At 41.3% G+C, this 26,695-nt stretch overlaps 1 protein-coding gene across 2 annotated transcripts in view; it reads right to left on the bottom strand.

Moving 5' to 3' along the window:
• The window catches only part of Sema5a (semaphorin 5A), a 371,169-nt gene that overhangs the window by 180,054 nt on the left and 164,420 nt on the right, over positions 1 to 26,695 (bottom strand). For both annotated transcript variants that reach the window (XM_048368447.1, XM_048368446.1), the window contains exon 4: positions 2,041 to 2,140. In XM_048368447.1, the coding sequence (XP_048224404.1) occupies positions 2,041 to 2,140 (100 nt within the window). The remainder of the gene's footprint in view (positions 1 to 2,040; positions 2,141 to 26,695) is intronic.

A 26,695-nucleotide genomic window follows, 5' to 3' on the forward strand; every position in this document is an offset into this window, starting at 1 on the left:
ACACTTCCTGCCATCTGTGTAGGGAATGACATCCATCCCAAACCAGGACAACAACATGCAATAAGGGCCGCGGTGCATGTCGATGTAGATGCCAACAAGACTGTTTGTGAAGCAAAGTGGCAGCTCAGCACCAGGGCAGAATCTCCAGCCAGGTCATCATTCTTTGAGAGACCTTCCCAAGAAGCAAATCTGTGCAGTAGGTGGGTGGCCAGTATTCAAAATGAGAAGGGATCACCAAATCCCAGAGGCAAGAAAGAGCATTTACGAGAGTTGTGGGAAGCTGAAACATTTTTACATGCCCGAGTGAGATAAGAATGAAAACACAGTGAGGCTGGAAGGGATGGAAGAGGGGTAGGACCAGGGCAACAAACAGCCAACATCTATCCCATAAAAATTCTTGAAGGTGGGCCTTATTAAAAACAAAACAAAACAAAACAAAAAAAGGGATGTTGGATGTGGAATGCAGAATGAGAAAGAAAAGCTGGACTCCAGGAAGATAGTTTAAAACTCCTATATTTGTAAAGTCCTACGGAAATCAGTATGAAGGCTCCTCAAAAAACTTAAAATAGACCTCCTCTAGGGCCCTGCCAAAGCACAACTAGCATATATCCAAAGAAGATAGATCACATCAGACCACAGCCAATACACATATATGCATGAGTATGCATAGAGAGAAAACACGCACACACACACACACACACACACACACACACACTTACCTACGAACATGCATGCATGCATACACTTTGGAATACTATAGAGCCATAGAGAAAAATTAAATCATGGCACTTGCAGAAAAATGCATGGAATTGGAAGACAACATTGAATGAGGTAATTCAAGCTCAAAAAGCCAAAGATCATATATTTTCACTCATATGAGGAAGCTAGACCTGAAAGGATAGATAGCCAAAGCTGTATACATAGATACACATGTTCATGTACATGATATAGAACATGATTCTGACTCGAGGACTAGAAAACAAAGGAATATGAAGATGGAAGATGAATAGCTATACAATGCATTGCTTTGCTACATGAACATGGCATAAAGAAACTCAGTGACAGCTGTTGACCCATAAGAGTGAGGGGAGCAGGGAAAGAGCAATAGGTTCTGCTAGGTAGCTTGGTCTCAGAAGGTGGGGACTGGGCAAACCAGAAGGGTGAGTGAGGATGAATATAGCTAAAATAGTGTATTTTCACGTAAGTGTGAGCCAAACAACTCAGAATCTGTAGAATATTCTCTAGTTGTTTCACTGTCTAACCACAGGCAGGTGTTGGCCCAGACAAAGAAACATAAAGTACCCCTAAGAAACAATGCCAATGCCAATTGAATTCTCAATTCACTAGAAAAGGGATAATCAGGGTCACCATAAAAGGTAATCCTAGACCAGGCTCAGGTGGCTCACACCTATAATCCTAGCTACATAGGAGACGGAAATCTGAGGATCATAGTTCAAAGCCAGGAAAGTCTTTAAAACTCTTATCTTCAATTCACCACCAGAAAACCAGAAGTGGAGATATGATCAAAATATAAGAGCACTAGCCTTGGGTGAAAGAGTTCAGTCCTCATGTGTGTCAAAAAGAGAAAAGAAAATGGTAATCCTGGGTCTTTTGATACACACAAAGGCCTCTTGGTGTCCAGATCTCTAGAATTCCACTGAAGAATTAAAATAAAGAAAGGAAAACACGGCTTCTTGGGTCAAACTACCTGGGTTTGAAACACAAGTCCATCTTTCATCAGCCTCATTATTTCTCCACTTTTAACCTAGAAGAGGATTCTAGGTTTCTTCCCCTAGAATGGGACCATTGGCGAGGCCAACCTGAGGTTCAATGAGAGGCACATGCCCGTCAAATCAGGTCTGTGAGACCCTGCACTCTGAAAATCCCATTAACACTTGCGATGAGGAACACATTCATCCTCCTAGGAGCTGCGTACTTTATACCACGTCTACCGCATTGTATTCCTGGATGAAGCCACGCTGTTCAGCACCCTTCAGTTTCACAGAGAAGCTTGGGACTGCAGAGGATATCATCTCTCACCTTGCTCCCACCACAAGTTCTTTCTGTCCTGGGTCGAAGGTTAACCGTGAGAAATCCACAGCATTCTTCACTCTGAACTCCCGTAACCAGGGACCGATTTCTAAACAGAGAGAAACAAACAAAAAAAGAAATAAAAAGGTAATCATGAAAGATTCTTCCTTTGGGGACCACAAAAGTGGGGCCGTCAGGTAGCAAGCCTCACAGTGGTTTAGAGGCCTCTGGGGGTTTTCCTCGAGGTGTCATGTAATCCACACCGAGAATGCAATGGAACACAAAGCCAGGCCTTGGGGCTTGGTGCCGATTTACAAGCCAGATGTGCATTTTGCTTTTGGCTCTGTCTGGGCTGGGTAGAAAATAACAGCATTCCCATGATCCATCAGAGGAAAACTGAATGCAAATAATCCCAGTTCCTGTGCACGTTGACTTCTGGAAAGGGCTGAAGACATCACCAAATCACAAACGCCACCCCAGGGAGCAAGGACAGAGCCAAGTGGCTCTACCTATCCTTGTCCTTCAGGCTTTTTCCATCCCCTTGACCACATCTGTTCAACACACTGCGTCTTTTCTAGAAGTCCACAGATACCTCTAGAACTCATTTGCAATATTTTTCCCCAAGGGAAATATGGAAGCAGCCACTCTGCACAGAGAGGATTTTTGTTGTTGTTATTGTTTACAAGCATTGTTAACGCCTATTAGAAGGCCTGCAGTGCTGAGTCTGGTTATAATAAAATGACAGTATGTGTAGAGGGAGAGGATGCTGCTTCATGAGCCATTTCGCAGCATTCAGTAGCTCATTTTTGGCAGAGAAAAAAATACGCTGGGAGTCTCCTGCCAGCTTTAAGACACCTTATCGTTATCCTTGGCAACCAATCATGTTACCCGACGGTCTTCTCTTCTGGATTAAAATTCTGAGTGATATTGTACTGACTAAGCAGGTGTGTGATGACTGTCAAATCAATGAAGTTATTGGTTTGATAAAAGAGAATAATCTCTTCAAGCAAGTACTAATGCTAAAAACAGAAACATTATGAAAATACTCTTATGCCCTATAACATGCCTGTAGAGACAGCTTTGTGGATGTGAATGAGGAGGACAATTTTAAAGAAAGAGCTCTATATAACAAATAAGTCTTTCTACTGCCATTGACTGAGGAAAAAAAATTCTATCAACAAAAATTTATTTCCTGCTGGAAAACATGCCTAAGATTTTGAGAGACATATATTTGCTTCTTGAAATTTTGATGTGACCTATATCTTGAGGTTTTTTTTTAGCATCATACATAAAGTTCATCATTTTATGGGCAAGTCAATTAACACAGATACTTATAACAGAGTATGGACAAGGCATTGGAGCTATTAAGAAGTTAGTAATAAGTGATCTTTATCTTTCAGTCAGAGAAACAGTTGTTTCTTCAACAAGAATTCATAAATAAAAGGCATGTATAAGTGTTTACAGAGTTATAGGAATTTTTCATAATATAGAAAGAAGAGATAACTTAGACAAAATGAAAGGAACAATATGTCCAAAATTACAGGACTCATGTTCTAGAGACACAAGCAAGAAAACAGGAGACACTGTAGCTCACAGAGTCCTTCTGAGCCTCGCTCATAAAACTTCCTCCCTTAGCCTGCTCATGCACATTTGGGGTAGGTGGAGGGAGATGAAGGCTCTGGTCTCTCTAGGGCTTGTCATGATGTCTGTAGCGCAGACACAGTAGCCTGGAGTTGATGGATAGTAACAAGAAGGGAGATTCAAGAGTATAAATAAGTAAGTAGATTTTAAGACCGAGGGAATTAAAAAGGAAATGAAAGAGAAAGAAAAGGGAACAGATAAAATAAAAAAGTAAGTGCAATTTAATGAACAGCTAGAAAAGGAAATTGAAAAGTGAACTTAAATATAAACCATAGAAAAATTCTCATACGAGTTGATCACCTTGGGCTGGATCTCAAATAAAACAACAATAAAGTTTTGAAGAGTTCCAAGCAAGCACTTGGCCCATGGCCCACTGACCCAAGTGTGCATGGGATACTAATGGGCCACTGTTTGGTAGGATGGTATAGAAAGAGCAGAGAATAATGAGAAAAATATTAAACCATAAAAACTACTAAGACCCATAAAATGTAGGCAATGGCTGTGGTAATGAATGGAGAGGGAAAATGAGCTAGGAGTCTGATTAGTCAGATCCTTTATGAGAGGTGAATTCAAAAATAACAAATTAAAAAGAATGAAGCAGTTCAACTGTTAAATGAGCAGGACAGTGCGGACAGACACATGGATGTCAGGAATTCAAGGTGGGTGTGGAGAAAAGTAACAGATTCAAGTGTAACCACAAATGAGTCCCATCATCCTGCTTTATTTTATTTGAAAAATTAGAAAAGAGTGGCCAGTATAAAATAGACAAAGAAGCATATTTCTTTTTTTAAAAATACTTAATTTATTTTTTAAAAATTATGCTGTGAACCCTTTTACAGGCAACAAGCTATGTTAAAAGTACAAAGCTTTTTGTCAAATGTAATATTGAGAGTGCTTTTGACCTAGTTCACTGGTTTTGTCATCTGGATCAGTATATACTGCGCAACGGGCAAGGCTAAAATCCATGAACCAAGCTGCAAAGATCTCAAGCTAAATAAGGCGGAAAGATTTGGAGAAACAAAAGAAGGAAATTCTTTCCTATCCAATGAATACTCTTCAGACTAATGCACTCTTCTTATCAAGGCTTCTAAACTGTTAAATAAAGGTTTCCAAACAAGCATTTAAACTTCATTACACAGAAGAGCAACAGGAATGGTATCCTGCCAGATAAAAGGCAGGAGGGAAGAAAAAAATATATATATATATATATATTGAGTTCAATGGGTAAGCCTGGATGTAGCATAGCAGAGAGTGGCCAGTATAAAATAGATAAAGAAGCATATTTCAATATTGGTTCCTTTCATGAAGAAGATAATTACATTGCTTCTGAAAACTACCTCAAGTGAGGAATTGTATACAGAAAGAAAACTGAATAGCTCTGCCAATATTTTTCACTTTTCTTATTTTAAAAGTCTACTTTACTTTCCTAATAAAACTATGTTTTTTATTGTCAAGTCTCGTAAAAATTGGGTCATCTGTAAAAGTTCTTCGTTCTGATTTTCTGGTACACTTCTCCAAAGGTCAGCCCCCTCAGCATACTGTATAGCCTTCCATCAGTGGATTCCATGATGGGCTTGTGGAAAAGTTTCAATACCAGCATTCCTCCCGAACTGAAAAGGAGCTTGCAGGATATGTGTCCTCTCCATGTTCAAGGGACTTCTTAACAGTGTACCGTCCTCTCCCTGAAGATGGATCCCTTCCACTTTACCTCCATCCTATCTCCGCCCTCTCTTATAATCCTTTACCTCAATTACCTTTTTCCCTTTAAGTCTAGAACAGTACTAAGTCTCTTCCCGCTATTTGTAACTAGATGCACCCCTCTTCCACTTAGAACTGTTTAAACTATGTTTGATTAGAGTTATTTCTTGTTAGAAACTCCAAACAATTTTCATAATGAACTCTCAAGTACACTATGCCAAAAGCATTGTTATGCTTTTGGTTCAGTTACATGGAGGATTTCTCCGATGCCTAAAGGAATATATTTTCCTAATATTATGACGCTATTTTGGACACATGAAAAGCTTCCAAACTTAGAAGCTAGTCTGAAACACAGTTGACAACTTCTTTAATGAAAAGTATATTGTACTAGCATATCAGGCACAAGTGTGCACAACATACACACACACACACACACACACACACACACACAAACACAAGTTTTATTTCCTATGGGATTGGGCTTATCCAGAGACCCACAGGTGGCTCAACAAGCTTCACACCAGAAAACCTATCAATGTTATCACCAGCAGAGGCCAACACTGGCATTAAGAAGCCCTGGTTTGGTGGTAATGACTATGGCAGGGGGATGGAGAAGTTTAAGTACAGGATAGCCTACAGAGACCCTGAATCAATAATATTTACAGTCGTAGTAGTGGTGGTACCAGTAATAAGTAATGACCAATGCATATTTCTACTGATTTAGAAAATAAACAGTTGCAGTAGCAGAATGCCTATAAGCATTCAGGGGTGGGGGAAAAATGGTAAGAAAAGGGATCATTTGGTAACAACAAAGCTCAGGAAAGGACACAGAGAGGCCAACAAGAGAGAGAAGGGGATGGGCTGCAGCACAAGCTGAACACTTCAACAGCACAAATATGTTCATGGTTCACCTCCCCACCCCCCAACAGTGGTTTAACCATTTCCTCCTGATGTTCTTCTCCTCTGATACCACTTGAAATAACCATATGACAAAGCAGAACTTGAGTACAGCATCCAATAAGGCCACTGCTTGGAAGTTAAGTTACACAAAACAGGGAATGCTTTGGAGATGATTTATAATATGTGATCCCCATCCTAGATGATCCAGATTTTATACAAATGTGATTGCCGAAATATCCCCTCTGGTGATGATTTCACACCACAAAATTAGGTGCATTGATTCACATTTTCATTTTCTTACTACAACATATGTTCCTACATGAATGTTTTGTCAATATTTTATCAAGCTGTAAAGATACAGTATTCGGTGCAGGAGTCTTGTTTTGTTTGTGTACTGGGCACACTGAAGTCAGGTTGGTTTGTAGGCAGATAACTCTACTACTTGAGCCACTCCCCAGGCGAAGATTCTAATTGGAAAAGAACCCAGAGAAAAATTTGAGAAAAAATAATTTCATGAACATGAGTCAGTATTAGTAAATTTACTCCAAAATAACTGGCCAAGTACCTATAGCCTAACTTGACAAATGCAAGTTAATTACTGACCAACCACACAAAAAAAAAAACAAACGAAGCAAACACAGAAGTGAGATTGGTTATTTAAAACAAGAAAGAGGAAAACACGCTAAAGATCTAGAGAAAACCTGAAGGGATAGGTAATGAGAGTTGTGAGCCAAGAATAGCTTTTGAAGTGCGATCAACAGAACCACAGAAGACCCAGCACTTGCCCAAAACATGACCATCACTCAAAGGCTGGCCAGGTGGCCCACACATGCAGAGGCCTGCAACAAGATGTGCAGACTAACTTGACTCCTTGGCAAATAAGATGCAATGAAACCTCCCAGGAAGAATAGGGAACGGCCCCAGGGAGCCCTGGTTTCATCCCCTACTCCCTCACACCTCTGTCCATCGTCCATTGATTGAGGTGCTGAGAAAAACAACTTTTCAAAAGTTCTAGTGAGGACGTGAAATACGCACTGGGATGAGAGTCCCAGGCAAGTACAGTAGGGCTGGGGGATGGGGAATTAAAATACTTCAAAAGCCTTGGCACACAGAGGACAACAAATGCAAAGACAAAGAAGCAGAGGAACAGATCACAGGCCTCTCCTAACTAACTCTTGCGGACTTACATAATGAATGCAAATACCTTTAATATTATACATGGAAATAGCAAATGCTAATATAATAATAGGCACAGCAACTCAAACTGACTTAAAGCAATATTCCTTAGGATAGGTGCTGTGTTACACTGTCACAGAGATCAATTCCTAGATTTCTCATACCTGCGCTATTATAAAGAAGAAAACTGAAGCACAGGCGTTTGAGTCATGCAAAGATCAGCAGCAAGGGAAATACAGCCTGCTGTAGCTGCTTCAATACACTCTTAGTAAAAGCACATTACTAGACTACAGCAACTATTTCCTATGCAGGCATGACACAGGAGAACCTAGACAAAAGGAAAGTCAGGAACCCTTCCCAATTTGAAAATAAATTCAGTTCTATTTATAGCGTGTTAATTCAGAAAATTACATTTTTCAAGGAAGGATTAGAGAAAACTGAAATCAAACTACAGAAAGATTTCAAATGTAGATACTTCTTTAACCTTAACATGTAATATCTGTGGCTCATCCTGTTATTAATATTGATAGTGATTCCCCACATATCAACTAGAAAATGAACTCTCCATTCTTACTTCTTAGGTTTAAGTAGGACTCAAGGGTCTTATGTAAGTATAGAGGAAGAAAATGACAATCCTTGTTTTTGCTTTAGTACAGGAATAATATTTCAAGATAAGAAGCCAAGGATGGTATTATAAGCAGAGAGGCATGGCTGGGACCCAGTCAAATCTTGAGCAAACTTGATGGGAGTCCTTGATGGGTTTTAGAAACCACATTACTTTTACATGTTAACTATTTTTCATGGAATATTCTTGAAGCAATCAGGTAAAACTCATGATCCTTTCATTGGAAATAAAACTCCTAAGGTTGTGATAAGTTAAACATCTTGTCACATGCAACATGGGAGGGAGTGGCAAATATGGAACTTAAACTCCACACAAGACTGAAGTAAAATAGTGCCATGTGGTCTCAATTGAAAATCTATTTCCTCAGGAATGTACACTCATTCCCTAGCACCTGGGAATACATCAGCATAGATTAACTTATCAGAAATAGCACTTGTCAGTCTCAATGGGAAAGACACGGAGAGAAAACAAAGGGAAGGGTGTCATTTCCAGACTTGTGCAGGAGTGAACCAGTTCACAGAGCAGATCCTAGCTAGCAAAAGGAAAAGTCCAGAGGAGAGAAGAGAAACCAACCTGCAACACAGACTGTAAGGCACTCAGGAGGCCGCCAGCATATTTAGTGTATGGGCTGAAACTAAGGCTTGAACTCAGCCTCCTACTCTTCCTTAGCTATGTTGTTCGAGGGTTCTGCTCTCTTACTTAAACCACACTTTGACTTCCCACGTTTCTGCTGGTTAACTGGAGACAAGTGTGTCCCCAACTTTGCTGCCAGGCTGGCCAAGAACCTCAGATCCCTGCCTTCTGAGTAGCTAGGAGGATAAGTGTGAACCCCAAGTGCCCAGCTTCTATATCAGAATTGTTGCCAAGACAATTCCGATTATATCAGCTAACTCAGAAATACACAAACATGCTAAATCCTCCTCCAGCTTCATAGAAAGTAGTAGGTTAATTTTCTTCTCGAAATAAATGGCGCCAGATTGTTTTTAGTAAAACTACATAAGACTTTGTGAAATCTTCGTATGTAACTGCAAGACATATCCATACTGTAGTTCAGCCCCAATTTCATACACAGACTGAAAAGTAAGCACAGAGGTGGAAACCCCAAGTCCTATACACTGTTTCTACCGTCTACCTACTTCCTTCCTACAGCAGGGATGGCAGAAACTCCTCCCTGCCTCCCTATTCTCTTCCCTACTGTCCTTCCATGGCGCCAACAGACCGCAAGCAGGAATGCCAGAGAGTTATCTGAAAATAGATGTTGAAATAGAAACATTTGTGTGTTTGTGTGCATGTGTGTGCGCGCTGGTCCTGTGGTTGGAAGTCAGGGGCTTGGGCAATGTCCCTGAGCTTCTTTGCTCATGGCTAGCCCTCTAGCCCTCTACTACTTGGGCCACAACTCCACGTCTTGCTTTTTGGTGATTGATTGGATACAAAGAGTCTTTTCCTGCCCAAGCTGGCTTTCCACTGTAATCTTCAGATGTCAGCCTCCTGAGTAGCTGGGTACCGCCTGAGTACCAGTAGTTTTATTTTATAACTTTCCGTGTTCAGTCTGGAATGAATGGCATCCACAGGGTAAGTTAGGATTTCGTAGTAGCCACAACACTGAGAAATCATAGTAAAGATGCATGTCCTATTCCTGGAAAGCCGGAGGAAGGCGAGGACCCGGGCCAACATGAAGGCGGCTGTCTGGGGGTGGACCGTGGGGAGTGGGGAGATGATCCTGCTTCAGTTTCAGACATATCAGTTCTGAGAGGGAGATTATCACAGGATTACACAAAACAACCTAATTACTGGGTTGGATATTCTCCTGAGTACCTATTTTCAGCCAAGTCCCAGGAAGCACTGACTATCACGGCTTTACAGCTCGAATGGTGGGGCCTTTCTATAAGGAGGCTGGGATTTCACAAGTCTAATCCCATGGTACTGAGTTTTCATTTTTGCCATTTTCTGGTCACATCTCAAGTACCTGTTATACTTCTGAATATCAGTGTTACACAAGTTCAAGGCTGCCCTGGCCTGGGTAGCTGTGATCCTCTCAAGGTTCACTCGCACTTACTAGCAAGGGTCAAAGAGACACTTGTGCAAAGTTGTCAGTAGGCTGGGTTTAAAATCTGTCTATGGGCAGGAGCTGCCTGTGCCTTGGTTTATAAGTGAGATCTCGTCCATTCGTTACTTCATTAAACTATTAGGAGCAATGAATTAGGGTAAGACCCAAGAAGATCATTCATGGGTGTTCACAGCTGGAAGTCTCACACCATAATCCATTTCTGATTATCCACCCAGGTTTTCTTAAATTTAAAAGATTATGGAAATCCATATTTGAACTAAGCAAGTCCGTCAAACTTCTGGACTGTGATAAGCTTGTCCTAAGGGCCCAATCTGAATCTCTGCCTGGGTCACAGGTACCTCACATCACCAACAACAACTTGCCTGCAACAGCAAGTTCTTCATCATGCTTCTGACCTGCTGCATATGACCGCAAGCAATAAAATCTAATTGCAAAATCTTAACGTTTTCTCAGGGGCTATAAAACAGTAATTTCCCTTAGATTTATTACCTTCATATTATAAATGATGTTAATACACTTAAAAATGACTTAAATGAATAATTTCCGTTCAACGGGCACTATGATTTTTCTGGAATCGCCAAAATTGCTGGTTTGCAATGACTGGAGTCTGATACAAAGCCATTTACCATCAGGTAACCACTGGGATGGCAATAAAACTTTCTTACTGTAGTTAGGGTTGTTGTCTACTATTGCGCTTTACAAACACTTGCTTCTACCACATATTCAAGAACAAAATGAGTAAGTTGTTGAAGCTAATACTCTCACCACACCATCCCTGTTATTCACACTCAGTTTTTCCTGTCTCCTTGCCACTATGAAGTCATGTGTCCTAGTGTAAGCTGTCACCTCTGAGGACCTGAAGGCTCGGGAAAAACAAGCTACAAGAACCTGAGGAGAAAGGAGGAAGAGGGAAAGAAGAAGGAGGGAGAAAATGAGTAAGGAAGAAGGGGGAGGCGGAAGATTCCTTAGTTAGGAATCCAGAAGAGGTAGAGGACTTGCTGAAATTCACCACAGAACGTATCATGCCTCCTCCTCTGGTGATCATCCGACCCACGTGGATTGTCAGATGTCAGGTCGCAGCATGTAGCAGAATTTGCATTCTGTCTTGTATCACTGCTTATATATGGTGTTTGATATCTTTCATCAAAAGTAAGAAGAGGTGAAGAAAATCTTTACGGAAACAAATGTGGGTGTTTCCTACACCTTCAAAATAAAATCACTTTGAAATATTAGCTAATGACTATGTCTCCATTTCTCCTGGGTGAATGTGGGCGATGTTTCCAGTATGGCTGGTGGGACTTGCGAGCACCTGGCAAGCCCAGCTCCATAAATTAGACATCTCCCTCCCGGACTAGCACAGTTCCAGTAGCCCCAAGCCAAGCACCCAAGCTGCTGGACTTTAAAAGTATGTTTTAAACACAAAAAGAAATCTGACATTTATAGCTCTCGAGTTTCCATTTACAACAGAAGTGGATGTCTGCTATGGTTCATTACCCTCAAGAGAGATGTGTGACCCTCTGGTTTCAAATCAACAAGCACTACAAAGACAAGTAAACAAAGAGATGTGGAAAATGAGTGAAATTGTGCTTTTGCTCTGCCCTTTTGGTCTATTTTGGTGAATCTGTGGCTGTCTTTGCATCAAGGCACTAAAGTGACACGACCCTTAAGTCTGGTTGTGGAGCATACACTGGTACCTCTCGGCGGGACATAAAGCAATTGCACAGACCAACTGCGTCCCCCTGGGCTCTCCAGGAGTTGTGAACTCAACAGCGCATCCCGATTCTAATCCTGCGTTTATTAGACACTGACCCATGCACACACTCATCATCTGATGTGTCCCCGCGGATGAACCCAGCTTCCACAACTCGTTAATGACCAGCTCCAATCACCGCTTGTGCCCACTGCAGTTTGCTCACGACACTGTCCCCTACCGGGTTCACCGTGGCTGGCTTCAAGTTCCTTCAAGTCTTTGTATAGCCAATACTAGCCAACTCCGTGCCCACCACACCTGCCTGGAAAGCATTTTCAGAAAAACGAGCGGATGGCACTGTCCTCGTTAGAGCATGAGTACCCCAGTGGAAGAGGCAGAGTCCAGGAGATGGAAGGCTCGGAGGCCAGGGGGACAGAGTGCACTTTCAGAGCGTCATCGAAGGATCCCAATGCAGAGCTTACTCTGTGGAGGGGACAGAAGACTGGGACGACAGCAAAAGGCCACGCAAGGTAGGAGAAAAGGCATGCCAGGAAAAGTCCCAAGGTGAAGGCTGATCCAAGGATAGCCGAGTAAGTAGGGGCAGGAATGTTGTGAGCGACTAGGAGAGGAGAGAGGGCCGCAGGGCCAGTCATCTAGCATCTTGCAAGTCAAGGGAAGCAGGCTAAGGTTCTTGTCTATGGGAAGAGCATCAACGCTTCTTGTAAACGGGCCAGGTAGGATTTGTGATTGTCACCAGAGGCAAACCTGAGTGGGAGTGGCAGGGTTCCAACTAAACCTGATTCACCGTGACAAGTAGCGGCTGAGGCACTGAGGAGGCGGCGTGAGCGGTGGAGGTGAGCGTGTGCGCAGCTCTCCTGCCTGCTGCGTGTGGCAGGACCACAGAGGACAGGAGACTGCACAGCCCACGAGTCTCGGGAGATGGAGGGAAAGGCACAGGGGTCAGATCTGTTCTCATGGACTGGGAAGTGCAAGGAATTATGGAATGGTAGCCACTCAGTCTCTGGTATCATTTCTAAGATGGGAGGAATGCAGGGAAAATAGGTTTTAGAAACAATTCCAATGTTCTCTTCTGGACACTGAGTGGAATTTTCACACAGGGGGAGTAGAAGGAAGTGCAGGGCAGCTCTGGAGCCTCAAAGTGATTGGACAGAAGATAAATATTTGTCAGGCATCATCAACATGTATAGATGATATGTGGTAATGTGTTACATCGGATGTCAAAGGGGGGGGCAAAACAGAACGAGAAAAGAGGTCCCCATATTGAGAGCCAAAATATTAAAAGATGACTCCAGGAATACATGCAGCAAGGAACAATTTCTCACCAGCAGGGTCAAGGGACTCCTCTTACCATCTACAGTGAAAAGCTACTCAGGAAATAAATATACAGTAATGGCCAGCATGGTATTGAGGTTGCAATTAATTTTACTATTTAATCTCATCTCTGAGATCAGTAAGCCAGGTGTTTTGTTTCCAAATTGGACACCATTTTCCAAAGACCTAAGCATAAATCCTGTGCTTTGCTCTTTTTACCCAATTCTTCTCCCAGAAGTGACAACTTACAACCTTAGTTAAGTCCCTCGTTGCCTCTGCAGATGCACTGATTCCCTGAGGGCCACTATGAAAGACAGAGGCTCTGCCAGTGGCAATTAAGTGAATAAGGAACATATTTTCTAACCCAGGTGCGAGATCCTTTTCCTGATGTGCTTGGCTTCTAGTCAATCGGCATCCTGTACACAAATTCAATGTACATATGAGAAAATGAAGTACGTAAATCGAGGGGCGGTGCGGGTTGGAGAGAGACGGGAGAGAACAACTGAAGGTATGACACTGACCACCGTATACTGAACTCACACACAGACATGTTGAATTGTAACTTCTTTGCACAACTACTGAAAGTTAATTTTTAAAAAGATTCACTGTGCTCATCCACTGACATGTTGAACCAAGATGATACAATTACTTAAAGGTAATAATAATGTAAAAACAAAGCAAAGAACCACACGGAAAACAGAAGAAAAAAATACTTCCCCGTGTGTAAGCGTGTGTGTGTGTGTGTGTGTGTGTGTGTGCGTGTGCATGCCTGTGTGTGGGTGTGCCGGTCAATCTGTAGCTTCGTCTGCTTCAGGGTATAGAATACAGCGGATGTTACAGTATCCAAGTTTTAGTGCTTTAGTCAAAAGAGAAAGGAGGTGAAGTGGACTTTCTTGGAGAAAATTTGGGATTCCAAATGAAACAAAAATAAATAAATAAAACAAAAAGCTTTGTACGCAGTTACAGGAACGTAAAAGTGGAAAAGTACCCCCCCCCCACCCAGAGAGTTCAAAGCGACTGGGGTTTAATCAGACAAAAACAATTTCCAGAGCCTCCGGAGCCCACATGGTGCAGAAGTGGGGCTGCAGCAAGGCACCAGGCATGCAAGCTGGCACGCGTTTGTGTCATTTTCTTCTTCCTTTGTTTGAAACCAGTGTTCAAAGAAATTCACGGTGCAGAACAGATATTAAAGTAGATTGGGCCCACCAAGTAACATGATCATGAAAGGCAGCTCTGAGTCCTGAGCACAATTCCAAGTGGCCCATCAAATAACGAGAGATCGCATGAGCACTGAACTCCTTTCTTCTGAGAGCGCCCTGCTGCCCGCTCCTGCTCTTCCAACGACACTTTCATCCACCTGACGGGACTCCCAAGTAACCCCAGAAGAAGACTTGGGGAGCCCAAATTCTAGGAAACGTCCTGACACAGGAGAAGGCAGAAGCTGGCCAGACACAGAAAACCTTTTTCTTCTACACGATCATTCTCCGGAGCTAAATCATACACAACTTGGGTCTGCTTCCTACCTGAAGGTCACTGGCCTGGCCAGGTCTCCATTTCATTAATTATAAGTCTTGACAAGCCATTAAAAAAAATCTCATTTCATTTTACCATCCAACCTCCTTTTAGCTGACTTTCCATAATTATAATTCTATATTTGATATACTGGTCCTATTAACTTAATGCTATGTGGAGATTTTGGACCTTCTGAGCAGAAGAATTCTGGACTGCATCCGTGTAAGGCTGAGAGGTTCTTGCTTGGGCGTGTGGAAGGGAAAGCTGGGCTACACCCTGCATAGAGGAGGAAAAGTCCGTACAAGGGCATCTGGTCTGTGGAATACTGCAGCTGTGTGAGAAAGGTTGTGATTAGTGGGAACCGTTTTCCCAAACAGGATCCACCAAGCTGATGACTCCCGCCTGTATTCAGTCTTTGTTTTCCCTGACCAGTGATAAACACTTCCATTTCTTGCTCTTTCCAAAATATAAACATGACAACATGAAAGACCCCAAGAAAGCAAATTCTGACAAGATTTTCTCTACCCTCCGGGAATAAATATGAGCCTCTTTTATCAGAGGGTGACTCTATTGAAATGTTGGGGGGGGGGGGTGTAGAGAGGATCAGAGGAACTCTTATCCAAGAGGTCAACATGTAGTTGGTAATATGAAATTGTAAAACTCCAGGGGAGACGGCTCCCATCAGGATGTGAGCAGCCTGTTCTAAAGCGGGGAGTGGGGGGTGGGGGGGGGGACATCCAATGTATTCTCAGATATCATATACTAAAACAATAAAAGATACTTATGGGAAAATTTCTAAGACTATTTTAAAAATAAAGTTTCTAACTAGCATTTCTCAGTCAGAACTAGAAGCAGTGGCAATTCCAGGAGGGTTGTTAACCCTACTAGACTGAAAACGTTGAGTCCCTGGCAAGCTACCAGCAATTTCCCCTAAACGAGGTTTCTAATCACTTGTGAGGTTGCTCTGGCCACCTGTGTCTCTCATGGAACACAGCTCACTTGTGCTCTTCTGGGGGCTTTGATCACTCCTGTGACGCCAGACACACACTGGAGGTAGAAAGCTCAACAAGACGTGCAGGTGGGTTTTGGTCTTGAATCCCTTTCTCACTGAGGCCAGTGCGGACTGTGGGTTCAATTATACCGAGTTGTTTTGCTGCGGGGACCATCAGCGCTTCCTTTCCCTCCCACCTCTCACCTGTGGCCGGAGCCTTGGTGTGGACTTCCACAGAGGAGCCTGCGGTGAGCCTGCCTAGATGAGAGGGTGAGAGGAAGGCCCTCCAGGGCCCATGCACCACCCACTCTGCTCCTTCCAGCCCCCGGACTCCTCCTCCGCTTTCAGCTCGCCTCCTCACACATCCATCCGCCTTCCCACACTAAACGTCAGCGGCATTGCCCTAGCCCACATTCCAAGGAAAGAACGCAAAGGCTGCCACAAAGAAGGCACTGAACCCCAATTACCTCACAAGTGAATGGGGGCTGGCTCTATGAAGTACATGAACCCATGCTGAAAATATGGTAACGTTACAAACTAAGTTCCAACTGTACGATGAAAGAATTTTAACTGGGGAGGAGACGAGTTCAGAGAATTAGTGACGAAGAGTGAAAAGGATGATATTGATTAAGATGCATTACACTCACAAACTGACAGGCTGAATTATTAATTAATGAGTGCTTTTCTCAGTCCCTTTCTCTGTCTTTCTTTGTATATACGTGTCTCTCTCCCTCTTCCTCCTCCTCTGTAGAGACATGGTCTCACGCTATAGCTCAAGCTGGCACTGGACTCTCAGTCTTCCTAGCTCAGCTTCCATAGTGCTGGGATTACAACTATATACCATCACACTTGACTTCAGTAGTATCTCTTTTTCTAGGATGCCAACATTCATCTTCATGCTGTAGCAGTAATCCATTGTACACTGAGCCATTAGTAGATTTGAATTTACCTTTTATTTTTTTCAGGCCAATCCATTCTCTGTACTTTTCTCTTTTCTCTTTTTATATTTTTCACAGTCATAGGATGAGTTCTGGTCACTGATGGAATATAGTAGGATCCTGGAGGATTTAGCCAAGCACTTATTGAAAGGTACATGTTTTAATATGCTAAACGTAAGGCTTCACTGAAATGCATGTAATTCAGAAAACTAAAGTCACTCTGAAGAGATGATAGGTAAAAGTATAGAAACCCAAGAGAAAAGAAAAGTTCTCAAAAATATCATGAAAGACAACATTTCTAGAAAATCTTGTACTTTGCTTTTTCTAGGAACACAATAGTTTCCAACAGAAATGCAGTTTTAGAATTCACTCTTGAAAACTCACTTCAAATGATGGTGAAAATAATAAAAACACAATGAAAGTAACAAAAATAATAGGATGTTGTAACACATAGCACATTTTGGGCACTCAGCTAAGCAAAACAGCATGTCATTTACATGTGTACAAAGTCACTTATTGTTTTCTATGTTATACTTGCAAGAAAATGAGAACTTGTTAGAGATAAAAGTCAATGTAGAGGGATAAAGGATAAGTAACTTACCCAATTTATTATTTATATTTTGAATGCCTTATTTCCCACTTTTTTTTGCCCTACTGGAAAGAATACAGCAGTCTCTCTACCAACACTACATGTGCACTTGATTTGAGTACAGCGATAAATAAGATAGAAATACCATCGTTTGAAAACTCTGCCTTTGCAAATGGTACATACTTTCCTTCTTGATAGTAAAAAAGACAGTTTTGCTTCTAGACAGGAAAAGATAACTAACTGGAATTACACTTTCCTTTTTTTCACTGCTATAAAGGAGTCATTTATTTTTACATGTCATATGTACTAAATAAATGCCTCACAGACTTCTTATATGGTATCCAACTCTAAATTAGTCTCTTCTTCTCTAAACACTCACATGCTCAGGAATTTCCTCAAGGTCCTCTTCCATCTTACGGTACTCTTTTATCCCATCTATTTTTCCATCGCATCTATGTCATGAGTCCTTGCCTAGGATCATACTGATGATGTCTATTCATAGGTTTCACATTTTAAAATGTCTCTATTATTTGGCTGTCAGGGCAAGTTCTGACTGCTGCTGGGCTGATTCTGACACAGAGCCATGTGTGGTCTCCTTGGTATGTGCCCTCTGATTCTATGTCCTTCGGCACCAACAGCTGTCCCCCACAGAGCGTACTGTTGGGGGCAAACGCTCGCTAGCACATGCGCGCCCCTGTGGTGGCAGTTGTCCATTTCTAGGTTATATCCCCCAAAAAGAGTGCTACTTGTGTGGATAACTGATGGGAACCACCAAGCAGGCTCCATGTTCTAGTTCTCCTTCACCGGATGGTGTCCCCTGTCACTAAGTGGCCAATTGGTTCTTCTCACCTTCCTGTTTCCACTGAGGGTATCTACATGGCCTTAAAACTTTCCAGGCCACTAGTCCCCTAACTCACCCTCCTCCTCCCATTCCTAAGCATGCTTTCAAGCTCCAACCCTTCAGACTTTTGAACTTGGGTTCCTACAAAGACGCCAGGCTTGACACCTCTATTATTTCTAGCCAATGGTATCTGCTCTTTCATGCTTTTTGAGCAACACTTTATTTTTAAGGTTCTGCTTTGCAGGTAAAGGAGTTAGCTCATTGAATCCAGTGTTTTAAGAGAAAATTTACAAACAAACAATCTTCCTTAGTTTTTATGTGAATTATAATGTAACTAAGAACTCTGCCCCAACTGGTCAGGGTGAATTAATATGAATGTTATCACAGCATTTCCATGTTAACAAATATTGACACTTTAAAACTTTAAGGAGAAGAGGTAGACATCTTTAAGTTCTCAGTTTCTATTTTACATCTGCTTCTTTTTTAATTTTTATTTTATTGTAAAGGTATATGTGGAGGGATTACAGTTACATAAGTCAGGTAATGAGTACATTTCTTTTTAACCAGTGTCACATTTTCCCTTGTTTTGTCCCAGATTTGTATGTGTTTGTTGTTCTTGCTTTTGTTTTATGATGGTCCTGGGGCTTGTATTCAAGGCCTGAGCACTGTATAAGAGGTTATTTCCCCAAGGCTAGTGCTCTATCACTTGAACCACAGCTCCACTTCCAGCTTTTTGATGGATAAGTGGAATTAAGAGCCTCCAGGACTTTCCTATTCTGGCTCCAAACCAAGATCCTCAGATCTCAGCCTCCTGAGTAGCTAGGATAATAGGCATGGACCACCATTGCCTGGCTTACATTTGCTTCTTTTAAAAATGGAATTTAAACTACCAATACCAATCTCATGGAACAGTTCAGTCTCTCCCAAAGGGATACCTTAAAAACACAAGTGAGCATGAGGTTCATCTATTCGCTCTGTGGGTGGGATTCAGGCCCCACACACTGAATTTGTTTAGCATGTTCCCACGGTTGATAAATGGAAAGTATGAAATGGTTCATGGGCACCTCGCTGGGGTCAAACCACAAACTCTTCAGTCTCCATCAAAGCTTAAGTTTTGCAAAACAAAAACAAACAAAAAACTGTAAATATCCAGGTGAGAAGTGTCAAGCTGCTAGGCAACCATCCAATGTCTTGCCTGTTCCCCTAGGACACTCCCCTGGATGTACCAGTGGCTGGCTGAGGGTGATATTTACAATTTCATCTCATTGTGTAGGACTGACATTCTGTTTTTCAATATGGCCAGAAAAATCACAGCAAAATAAAAATGTCAGCACATTCAAGTACATTAATTACAATAAGAGCAGAATGTCTCATGAGGACTCAGAACCAGGCTCTCTTCTTCAGGTATTACTTTGTGTGAGTATGTGGCTAAAGAAGGTTGGCCTCAGAGCCCAAATCCTTCTCAATGCACAAACAAAGCACAAAGGAAATCATTGCAAAGTACGGATGGGTAATTCCTCTCTGTGTGTAGACGGTTCCTGTCCCATCCCTGCACGAAGATCAGTCAGTTAATGTTCTACAGATGATAAAAACAAACAGAACAGAGACAGATGTGGCCGTGGGAGGGAAGCAGTTCAGAATGATAGAGTAGGGCAAGAATAGGTCAGAGGAAATTTGCTGGGAGAGTTGAATGTATAGAAGGTCACATGGTGGGACCATAGTTCCAGAACAAGTGACTGTTTTAACTTTGAATCACAGAAAGAGCTATTGGTGCCGAAGAGAACTATGCATCCTTTGGGAGAGAGCTTCCTCTCCCTGGAGTGTGAAATTCCTGGCCACACCAACTAGAGATTCACAAAGGTATGTAGGCAGAGGAAATGGGAGGATGTGAGAAACACAAAACAAATTTCTGACTAAATATTATCCAACTAATGCGTACCCCCACCCCGCCCACCTGTATTCCCAGGCAACAGTTACTAAGTACTGGCCAAGAGAACCTGAGCCACCAGGGTCATGAGTTCAGTTACAGTCAGAAGTATTTTAATCTATGCAATGGGCAGCTGAATCAAAGAAGAAGAAGAAAAAGAAAATATAACCCAAGAGGCCAGAAAAAAATTAAAATGGGGCATATGACAGTTAGCAGGATGAGGTGGAATATAGCTGGGAGAAACATGGTATTTCACTGGTTGACTTAAAAAGAAAAGCTTGCTTAAAACACACACACACACACACACACACACACACACACACACACAACCCCAACAACACCAGGATGTCCAAGTTTGGCTCAGGAAGAAGGGGAAGTCTTAAATAAGAACAGTAATGATAAACACATGCAAAGTCCACTGAAATCTTCCCACTCTTTCTTTCATCGCTACGGAAGTTAATTTTTTTCATAGCAGGCTTCTTTAACAACCAACTATATAAATATATTATTTCCATATGTTGTCCCCCCTCCAACATCAAGATCCAAATTCCAAACATTGCCCTCAACAGCTTTGAAAAAGCTGAATATAATCAGAGCAGACATTCAACCATTTTGTATAGACACCTTTGAGGGTGAGGAACTTTCATTGCATAAATGAGGAGAATAATCCAAGTGGCCATTCATTTTTTAAAAACATAGCTCAGAATGGAATTATTACTGTATTACTGTATATCTATATTGCACAGGATTCACAGGTCTACGTGAAATTTGTTCATACAAAATTGTTCTTGAAGAAACATCACCCAATTCAAAAGGAATACCATGAGAGAATTATAATGCTTTCCCAGGGAGAGATGCTTTGCTTTCCACCGTGCACCCTTGAGGGGAAGCAAGAAGAAAAAAAGCTTGTGATTTCAAATAAAAAGTTATCAACATCAAAAGGTTGGATTAAAAAATACAGTGAGATTTAACTTGGAAGAAGGGCTAACTATATTTACCACCTTTCACATTGTTTTATTACCAATGCCACAATGATTTGCCATACACAAATATGTTCTTTTAGAGCATACGTTCAATGGCAGAGAATTTCCCATTATCCAGCTCCTAACACATTATAAAGAACCCATAGGCCATCTTATTCTTCCAAAATATCCATACCACTTTTAGAAGTTCAAGTCATTCAATAGTATTTCTTTTAAAAAAAAATAAGAAATTGAATGTATTGATTTTCTTCTTCAGATTCAGTTGGGAATAATCCACTAGGGTTAAGTTTTCTATTTTTTATCAGGAATGCACCCAGTCAGTCATATGATTGGCAAGAATTCTGAATACTTGTACTTATAGCTCAGCAAGATACAATTTACTGATCCATCAAGATCTTAAAAGGAGACATGAGCTACAAATAAATACACACATTATGAGTACTCATAGAGAAGATGCATAAGAAAACAGACAGGACCAAATAAGCAGTGCTGAGACAAGCAGAGCTCTCCTGGAGGAGTTCTTTATTAACAATGCCCAATCTTCTTCAACAACAAGGGTTAGGGTAAAAGCAAGGTTAGTGATAACCTCATTTGGGGTGAAGGGTGCCCAATTTCAAAAGAGACTCATACAACTCAATCAAGATAAATAGCCTAATAATGCAGTATGTACAGTCTAAATTAATGCAAGATTTTAATAGACACTGGAACCTCAACAGGTCTCAAGAGGAGCCTATACTGGTCCTATCCTTATTTAAGATCTAGAGGGATGGTACATCATAGATTTTCTTGTATTATTGATTTTATTCTAAATATTGATTTTATTCTAAATATTGCATTAATGTATTATTAATCTTGGTTAATGTTTGGACACTTTTAAATACTGCATCTGAGAAGACTTCTGCCTCACCCTCAGCCCTGGTATGCAGTATGCAAAATGTGTCTGCCATTCTCCTCCCAGACACCTTTCCCCTTACACCTAGATGCAGCCATGCATCGTACATCTGGCCACTTGCAAGTGAGCTACTCGGCACAGAGCTTGTATAAGAGCTTTTGCTTTGTTCTGTTTCTGTTATAAATCAATGAGTAAAACAGCTGGTCATGTCCCACCCTCCAACCATGCCTATTGTCATTTGGCTCCAGCAGCCATACCGAAAGTGAGACAGCAAGAAGCAAGAGCCAGGGAAGGGAGGAAAACTGAGAACAAGGACGGAGTTTGGATTCTTACTGATTCAACCCTGAACTCTAGGGTTTATTTTTATGCTATCCACATGGCTGAAATTGTTATGATATCATGACATATGACTTGCAGACAAAATGTATCTAGTTAATATAGTAGATCAGAAGACTTGCAGAGTAAGTTATTCTAAACCTCACAACATTAATGATTCAAATGTGTTATTATTTCATCTCAGTTTTTTGACTGCATATAGCCAAACAGTAGAGAATATTGAGCATATCTCTAATCTCTTTATAAGGTAATTAATTCTAGAATTATATGAATATGAACTATCAGGCTACTTTTCATAGTCTATAAGAAATAAATGTTAACCTAGGAAACAATTGTAACAAATGAAGTCTTCATCAACAATATTAATAGAAAGTTGTTTTTATTTTTATTTTTTTGTCAATCATGGGGCTTGAACTCAGGGCCTGGGTGTTGTCCCTGAGCCTTTTTGCTCAAGGCTAGCATTATATCATTTTGAGCCACGGTGCCACTTCTGGTTTCCAAGTAGTTAATTGGAGATAAGAGACTCGCAGGTTTTCCTGTCCTGCCTGGGCTGACATGGAACCATGATCCAGAGATCTCAGCCTTCCAAGTAGCTAGGATTACAGGTGTGAGACGCTAATACCTGGAAAAAGTTCAGTTTTTGTTTTGCTTTTACCATACAAACTCCTACTGAGTAGTATTTTAAAAAGTCAATGGGCCCGAGAGTTTTTCTTGAAGAGATAAAGAATGTTTCACCACCCCTGGAATTCCTTCATCTTTCTCATCTGAGATCTACAGAAAAAACCTGAAGATAGAACACAGCAATACACTCATTTTCCCCTAAGGAAACTGAGACCAAAAGAGAAGACAATATTAAAGACTAACCTTATATCAGAAAAATAATTAATAGCAGAAGCATAATGACTATGTAGTTTTAAATCCACATTCTTTAAAAGCAAGTCACGATACACTCAGAAATCCGACTCAGAAAGGAGATCAAGACACAAAAATCTCTGCCTAGACATACAAACAACTCAGAGACAGTGCCCTGGTCCTAAGTTCAAAAGGAAAGAAATAAAAGGAAAGCTTCTGCCTTTTCTTATGTGATTACAACCTGCTTTCCCTCTACCCATTGTCCGTATCTGAATTTTCAGTTTCTAATATTTAATTTGTTTCCTGATCTAAAGCAGGTAGGTAAACCAAGTCCCTTTCTGCACCACAGCTAGATGATGAAGTCCCTACATCATTTTCAACTTACAATAATAATTTTAAAAATCTGTTTTCCAGACCTTGGACAAATGACAATGTGATAGAAATTCTCTAACACTCTATCTATAATTTCCAATGTAATAGTAGACATTAGACTTGAAAACTCTATCATGATAAAAGAATTTACACATTCAGATATATTTCTTTGTTTTGCATTTGTACTCCCAGAGCAAATTAATTTGGGTTTTGGACTTAAACCTTGATTTGTGGGTTGATTATCTAAGATTTTATATCTCCACTGCAGAATGGGAGATTTGTGATTTGCAGGCTTGAGCTTTGTGCATCTGTTTTGTTATGCTAAGACAAAGCCTTTAGAATTAAGAAATAAAAGAATTTAATGAGCTCTAAATTTGAATACATCAGGCTTATATTATTATTCACCATTATTGTAAAAAAAATTTCAGAAACATTTAAACCTAGCTCAACCATGAGTGTAATGATTTTATATTTTCTCTTTAGTTGCTAAATGAGAAATTCCAAACATACCACTGCATTAGAAAGATTAATGTTAAAACACAGAAAAATAAATCATGACTGAAGACCCAGTACTCAGCTTTCCCATTCTAGTCATAAGTGGTAACTTCTAAATCATTGTGTCTCAGAGGTTGTACAGATTACTAATAGTTCAAAATATCATATTTAGACTCAAGCTAGCTAGAGTGGGAAAGGGGGTAGGGGTGCCAGTCTTCTGACTGGAACTCAGGACCAGGCTACTATCATTGAGAATTTTTTGCTCAAGGCTAATTTTTCGCTCTCGGGAGCTACAGCTCTACCTCTGGCTCAGTGGTTAATTGGAGATAAGAGTCTCATGGACTTTGCTGCTTGGGCTGGCTTTGAACCATGATTCTTTGCCCTCCGTCATCTGAGGAGCTAGGATTTGTGCTACTGGTGCCCAGCACAAAGCTCTTTTAACGTTAGACTTTATTATATCAGTTGAGTCTATGTTGTACTTTCACATATACATCAACATGCACAGATATCCCCTTTTACAAGTTACACCTGCACTCTTCCTTTGCTCAGACGCAAGGCCTAGAATCATCCTTGTCCTGCTATTTCTCTCAAAGCACACAGGCATATATAGTCTGCAAGGAAATAATCCAAAATAACTTCTATCCTGAATATAAGCACTGGCCCCCATGCTGGCTGCACAAATCATCACATGGGCAAGTTCCTCAGCACTTGGGTTCACTCTCCAGCCTGGAGTGGTTTCCCTGCCATGCACCGCAACCCCCGCCCCCCCCCCCCCACCACATGCTATATCCAGTATAGGAGTGCTTTTTAAAATCACACCATAGCACGTCTCTCTCAATCTAAAATTGTCTAGTCATTTCCAATCTAACTAAAAATTATAAGCCAAAGTCTTAATGGTTCTACAGGACCTGACTCCTATGTAGCCCCCAAATTCGTCCCTGTTACTCTGCCCTGGTACCCACACATCACGATGCCTTATCCTATTCAACCTGCATCTACTCAACATGCTGGGTATGCCCCAACCTCAGGGTCTTTCTACTTGCCCTCACCCTGGATAAAGAAGGCATGGCTGACACATTGTCCAAATGCAAGTCCAGATTCAGCGGATCTTTATTGTGTTCCTGTTGGTTTTTTGCTGGTTTTTGTCATCTCAGATGTTCCTCTTGCTCCTTTTCCTTCTTTTCTTCTTTCCTCTTCCTCTTCTTCTGCTTCTCTTCTTCCTCCATCGCTCTTCATCCCCCATTCTCTTTTCCCTGTACAGGGGCCTGAAACCAGAGTCTAGCACCCTACCACTTGAGCTGTGGTTACACCTTTGGCTTTTCTTTGCTTCTTCCTTTAATTTTGAGATAAAGTCTTGTAATTGTTTTTCAACCTAACCTTGAATTCATGATCTTGTTGTGTTAAGCAGCGGGGATTACAGCTTCAAGTTACTGTGCACATGGAGGAGTAAATCATTCTTTAACTGTCAGGATCTGGTTACGAAAAAAAAAAATCTTATAAGGTAGTTCCAGTAGAAAAAAATATATGGAGAGTGACTTTGTGGATGCTATAAGAAAAGAAAAAGCAAACTGAAGGACAGAATCCAGGGGAGCTAGAAGAAGAATGTGTGGCACACAGAGATGAGCGCCTGCTGAAAAAATGGGCTGGAAGCTGGAAGCCTGAGCTGCGAGAAGGCTTTTCCATCATGTGTGACTCAGGTGGGAATTGGTAGCACACTTCCTGGGCCTGGGCTCAAGGAACCTGGGCCGCTGCACAACTCCAGGCTCACAGGGGACCCTCTCGACTCCTTCTCATCCCAACAAAAGCCAGCTACCGAGAGAAGAGCCTGGGCCATGTGGCTGACTCACTGTCCAGCCCTCCTTGCCCAGGATGAAGATCGCACAACAAATCTACCATGTATTTTGTCAAGAACTAAAACAAAGGAGTTCTAATCCATGTTTCCATGACAAAAAATACAAACATTTAGGGAGGAGATGCTAATTGGTGTGACTTGATCATTATATATTATATAAACAGAATCAATCATTACAATCTACCTACTACATATGTGCAATTAGTGTGGGGCCAGGTATGGAGTGGAGAGGCAAATATAGAACATTGCTGATGACCAGGGTGATGCTAGCATTCCCTCTTTCCCTCCACCAATTGCTCCTTTATATTGCCCTTCAACCCCTACCAAGATGGAATCCATCATTATTTCTTTATCCCTGGATGGCTTCCTAACAGAATATAAACTCAACATGGCCAGGATATATCCATGTTTTGCTCACTGGGGTAACTCCAATAATGAAAATAATTTTCAATCACATGATATATGCCCAATAAATATTGATAGCATTGCTAATGAACTGGATCTGTACTTTTATCTTCAAAGAAACAAATGCTAAAAATGCTCTGTGTACTGAAGCCAGAGAATTGAGTGGTGTAAAAAATCAAAACTCAAATGAGAATGGCAATCATTAATCTCCTTCTGAGTGCTACCAGGGGCACTCTGATGTCAGTGTCTTGCTTCATTGATTTTAGATAATAGGGTTCACAGGCTGTCTAGCATGCGTTGTCCACAGGTACTTTCAAGGTGGGATTTGACAAACAGCCTTAGCACAACTGTGTTATAACCTCCTTGAATGAACCCATTCATATTGATGTGTTAGCTCACAACATCACTGTCAATGTCATTATGAGCTCAACAGTGACCTTGGTCACGAATAAGAATAACAATGCTTCTGGTTACACGGAAAAAGTGATCAGGCTTTCCCCTGATCAGCCTTACCTGTGAGTCCCATAGGAGACTTGACAGAGGAGAGGA

The sequence above is a fragment of the Perognathus longimembris genome, chromosome 19 (genome assembly GCF_023159225.1).
Source record: "Perognathus longimembris pacificus isolate PPM17 chromosome 19, ASM2315922v1, whole genome shotgun sequence".
NCBI lineage: Eukaryota > Metazoa > Chordata > Mammalia > Rodentia > Heteromyidae > Perognathus > Perognathus longimembris.